The following is a 4,922-nucleotide window of genomic DNA, read 5'->3' as shown; positions in this document are numbered from 1 at the left end:
AGTGTCATTAATTTATATTTTCAACAAAAGAAAGTATACTATAAAAATCTAAAGAATCTGTGTATCTCTACATTATCTCTACTAGTTTATATTTTCAACAAAAGAAAGTACACCATAAAAATCTAAAGAATTTGTGTATCTTTACATTATCTCTACGTTGCTTCACAACACAATAATAAACCGTTTGACATATATATATCATGCCTTAATTAATTACGTGGTAGATAATTAAAAAAATCATATGAGAAAAATGATGAACTAGTGACAGGTTGAGAAGAGGTTTGATAAGCTGTGTGGCTGGTCTCCATGTTATTGTTATATGAAGATTTAATAAAAGGGTGGTTGAGAAGCATTGCAGCACTGGATCTGCAAGTAGGATTCTTGACAAAACACTTGCTCAAAAAATCTTTACAGACCGAACTCAGTCCCTCAGGTATTGGTGGTGCTTCTCGGTGTAATGCAAGCTTCAACATTAGATCCTTTCGGCTTTCAACGTTGTTCCATGCATCCAATCCAGTGATCATTCCAATTACAATACACCCAAGAGACCATATATCCAGTGCAGTTCCAATCACACCAATGACTGACTCTGGTGACATATAACAAGGTGTGCCTCTAAATTTCACCTTTCTAAGCCCAAACTCAGCTTTTGCCTCTTCTGTAGTCTTGGCCAATCCAAAATCAGCAATCTTCACTTCATACCACGTCTGACTCTTCCATGTTGGAAAGAGAAGAATGTTGTCTGGTTTCAAATCACAATGAACCACTCCTTTTTCATGAATACAATGAAGTCCTTTCAGAAGCATATGTGTGTAAATTCTTACTGTATCCTCAAATAGTGCTCCTCGCTTCCTAATTAATTCACCAAGAGAACCATAAGGAGTAAGTTCCATGAAAAGATTGTAGGAGACATAGTATTTCTCAATAGCCTATTGATCAAAATAACATTGAATGATTTCTTTGCAACCCTTGAATAACTCTAGTATTTTCTTTTCCTTCTGGAGTGAAGCAACCGAGTAAGAGAAAGGAATTGAACATTTAACAGCTACAATTTTCCCATTTGATTCGCCTGAAAGATTCACAACACTAAGATAAACTGAACCATAAGATCCACTCCCTAGAGTTGCCAATTTCTTCCATGTACCCATATATTGCAGTTTTTCCCCTGCTTGAGAATAGTATGCCTCAGGTAATTCTTCAATTTCTTCCATATATATATATATATATATATATATATATTAATCACCTAAATAATTGAACACCATCTTGCTCTGCTAGATTTAAAATTAGGTAATAAAAGCTTAAATTCCGGTGATAAAGATATAATTATGATAATGCTGCAGAAAGATATACTTATTACTGATTGTATGATCATTTTATTCGTTAGTAAACAGTAAATCTTTGGATACAGTATTCTGGTTAGGCGGAGATACAAGACTTTCAAGGTGTTCAGATTTGGATATACAATTTCATTCTATTTTCTCTTTTTTTTTTTTTTTTTCTTATCATCTTTAATACTAAAAAATAAATATGAGATGAGCAAGGTGTACAATGTACAGTCATTACAGTTTGCAATAAACACAATAATACCAGATAAATTGAATTGCATTGAACTTCAGATTTCAAAAAGATAAATTATCAGAATATTATATTTTTAAATGATGATATTAGTTTACCCTTCGTAATCAAGTTTGGCAATTTTTTTTTAATATTTATATTATCATTAATTTATTATTTAAATCTTAATTTAGATCCTAAATAAATTAGGATATTAAGGATTTCATTATATCTATTAGTATATTTAAAAGTTTATTTTATATTTAATTTATTTAAAAATTTCTTTCACATTAAAAGTATTAAATAGATCAATAAATTTAATTTTAAATAAGTTAAGAATTATATTTTTAAATATATGTGAGTCTTTGTTTAATTTATCTGATTTGTCTTTTTAATTTGTATAATATAAAAAATAAAATAAGTCTTTTTCAAATAAGTATTTTTTGATAAAAATAAATTGAAGTATTCTAAATAAGTATTAAAATAATCTTTTTGAATATTTCTTATATCACATTTGAAGTATTGTAAATAATTAATTATGAAGATGAAGGAATAAGTAAGTGAAGATATCACTACTAAAGTTTTTATTTTCAATATCTTAAATTTTGTATGAAAAAGGATAGAAAACATTTAAGTGTAACTAGTAAAAATGTATAAAAAAATAAATTAATAATTTAATTTTCTTATATTACAAATTTATTTATTTAATTATATTGTTAATATTGTTATATATATATATATATATATATATATATATTATTTTTATTATTTCATATATAAATAAACTGATTTATTTGTCTAGACTTTTTATAAATCTAAGTTAAATCTTTTTAAATAAATAGATTTTTTTTTTAAAATTTAAATTTAACTTTTTCATTAAATAAATTAAGTCAAATTTTAAAGATATTAAGTGGTAGACTCTTATTTAAGATATGTTCTATTCTTATCCTCAATTTTATATTGCAAAAATATATGTGTTATGTATATAAACTTTATTATTATAAAAATATATGTGGTAACAATATATATAAACTTTATTATTACAGCTTATTTTGTACCTTATCTAAGCCAAACTTTATTAGATATTTTGATGACAAAGTTGATATTATTTTTAAATTATCATAGTTTTATTAATGATTGAGATAACTCAATATTTAAACGAAAGATACAAATCTAAATTTAAATATTTATCCTAAATATTATTAAATTAAATAAAATTTAAATATATTTTTAATCTTTTTATATATATATATATATATATAACATTGTTATCTTTGATGTACATTAATCTCTTAAAGCTTTGAAAAAAATTCTTCAAGATATATTAATTATCAATGATAAAGATATAATTATGATAATGTACATAATGCTACGCTTATCACTAATTGTATTGACAAAAATATTACGAAATTAGAATTTAGTATAATGATAATTTATTAGCTCGTAAGTCTGTGTAAATATTTGGATACAATTTTTCATTTATGTAATTAAAAGATTAATCAAGTGATAGAAATTCAAAGTTAATTTAGTCTTCTTTACTAATTTCCTCGCTACGTTGGAGGCACCTCAAAGGGTCAAGATTTAACGCGGCTGTATACACAAGGCAGGATTCGAACCCCTGACCTTGCTTAAGGTGGATCAACCCCTACCGTTGAACTACACGCTTGGAGTTAATAATCAACGGTTTTTAAAACTACTTAGAAGTAACTTTCTTTTATATTCTGAATTTATTGTTAATTTTATTTATAATGCATTCACTTGCTCTCCATTCATTGTATTATAGTACTGACATTAAATATAAGTATGTAGCAATCAGTAAAAGTAAAGGGTGTAAAGTGTATTTGTGAATTAAAATTTATGCAAAAATAAATAATTCAACACTTTTCTTTATTTTAATAATTTGTGTTATATTATTTATAATTAAAACTGAAAAAATATATATTTAGCTATAGGTCATAGACAAAATCTCAATGAATTGTAGGTAAATTGGATTTAGGTCTTCCTAAAAATTTGCACTTCGTAGTAAATTATTATATAATAGTTTAACTATTTTATAGTAAAACAAAACATTTCATTAGTTGGCAGGAAAATCAATTAATAATAATTTCGTTTGAAAAACAAACAAACAAACCCATCACTCTTTCCAATGAATCAAATGAAAAAGTGGACCTCTATAAGTTCCGTGTATAACAAAAGTAATGGGCCAAGAACCCAACATTATTTTAATAAATTAAAGAGTAACAGAAAACGTACTTTCACCATCAGAAGCACAAGAAAGCATGTGCGAATGATGGCAAGAAAAAAACAGAATCAATTTGTGACACTGCCATTAATTTTTTATTTCTACAAATAGAAATTACTGCATAAAATTCTAATAGTATGTATTTTCTACTTCCTGGCCCACATGATTCCTATAGCACCAAAATCGATTTCAAATTAAAGAGTGATAGAAAATTAAGTGGACAACTATGGCCAAAGAATGACAGATTATATGCAAGTACTAAGTAGTATTGTTCAGTTTTATCTTATGGAACTTTCACAGAACAATGTTTCGACATTTTCGTAGTGAGAAAATATCACAGGGTACAAATAATAAAATTAGGTATAGTCTCCTTTAACAGTGGCCTGCATAATAGCATTTACTCAGCAAGGCATAAGAAAGAACAAGCAAAGTGTGCAGGTGTTGAAGAATACTATTCATAGAATTGAAACAGAACACTGCCATTACTTTATATTTTCGACAAACGAAATTACAACATAAAAAATCTAAAGAGTCTGTGTATCTTTACAATACCTAACCAACACACACATTGAATACAATAATAAACCGTTTACCAAATATATATATATATATATATATATATATTATATAGTATGCCTTAATTAATTACGTGGTAGGAAATAAAAAGATCATATGTGAAAAAGGATGAACTAGTGACAGATTGAGAAGAGGCTAGATAAGTGGTGTGGCTGGTCTGCATGTCATTGTTATAGGCAGAGTTAATAAAAGGGTGATTGAGAAGCATTGCAGCAGTGAATCTGAGGGTAGGATCCTTGACAAAATACTTATTCAAGAAATTCTTAGAGTCCTAACTCAGTCCATCAGGGTTGGTGGTGCTTCTTTGTGTAATGAAATCTTCAAGATTAGATCCTTTTGGTTTTCAACTTCCTTCATGCACGCAATCCATAGTGATCATCTCAATTACAACACACCCTAGAAACCATATATATATATATATCCAATGCTGACCTAATCACACCAATAACTGACTCTGGTGACATGTAACAAGTTGTGTTAGCAAGTGCAATTATTCAGAGAGTCACGAAAAGAAATTTTTATCTTGTTTCATTCATCCAGAGCACAC

At 27.2% G+C, this 4,922-nt stretch overlaps 1 protein-coding gene across 1 annotated transcript; it reads right to left on the bottom strand.

The window, feature by feature from the left end:
- Positions 1–209: 209 nt before the first annotated feature.
- On the bottom strand, positions 210–1,211 carry LOC145950406 (mitogen-activated protein kinase kinase kinase 20-like). The gene is made up of 2 exons (XM_083061493.1): positions 1,014–1,211; positions 210–929 (listed from the first exon to the last, which is right to left on the bottom strand). Exons 1-2 carry the CDS (start codon positions 1,209–1,211, stop codon positions 210–212), a joined length of 918 nt encoding a protein of 305 aa, XP_082917619.1.
- Between the last annotated feature and the right edge of the window lie 3,711 nt (positions 1,212–4,922).

This window comes from Cajanus cajan, chromosome 8 (assembly GCF_000230855.2).
Source record: "Cajanus cajan strain Asha chromosome 8, NIPB_CcT2T_4, whole genome shotgun sequence".
Lineage (NCBI taxonomy): Eukaryota > Viridiplantae > Streptophyta > Magnoliopsida > Fabales > Fabaceae > Cajanus > Cajanus cajan.
Note: the sequence above shows the minus strand (reverse complement) of the source record. Positions and strands in the feature narration are given on the sequence as shown.

What these genes read in the sequence shown, in the direction of transcription:
- LOC145950406 (XM_083061493.1), bottom strand. Translation starts at nt 1,211, where the DNA reads ATGGAAGAAATTGAAGAATTACCTGAGGCATACTATTCTCAAGCAGGG. An exon ending in CAATTCCTTTCTCTTACTCG is followed by an intron (nt 930 to 1,013) that starts GTTGCTTCACTC and finishes TTTGATCAATAG; the next exon opens with GCTATTGAGAAATACTATGT.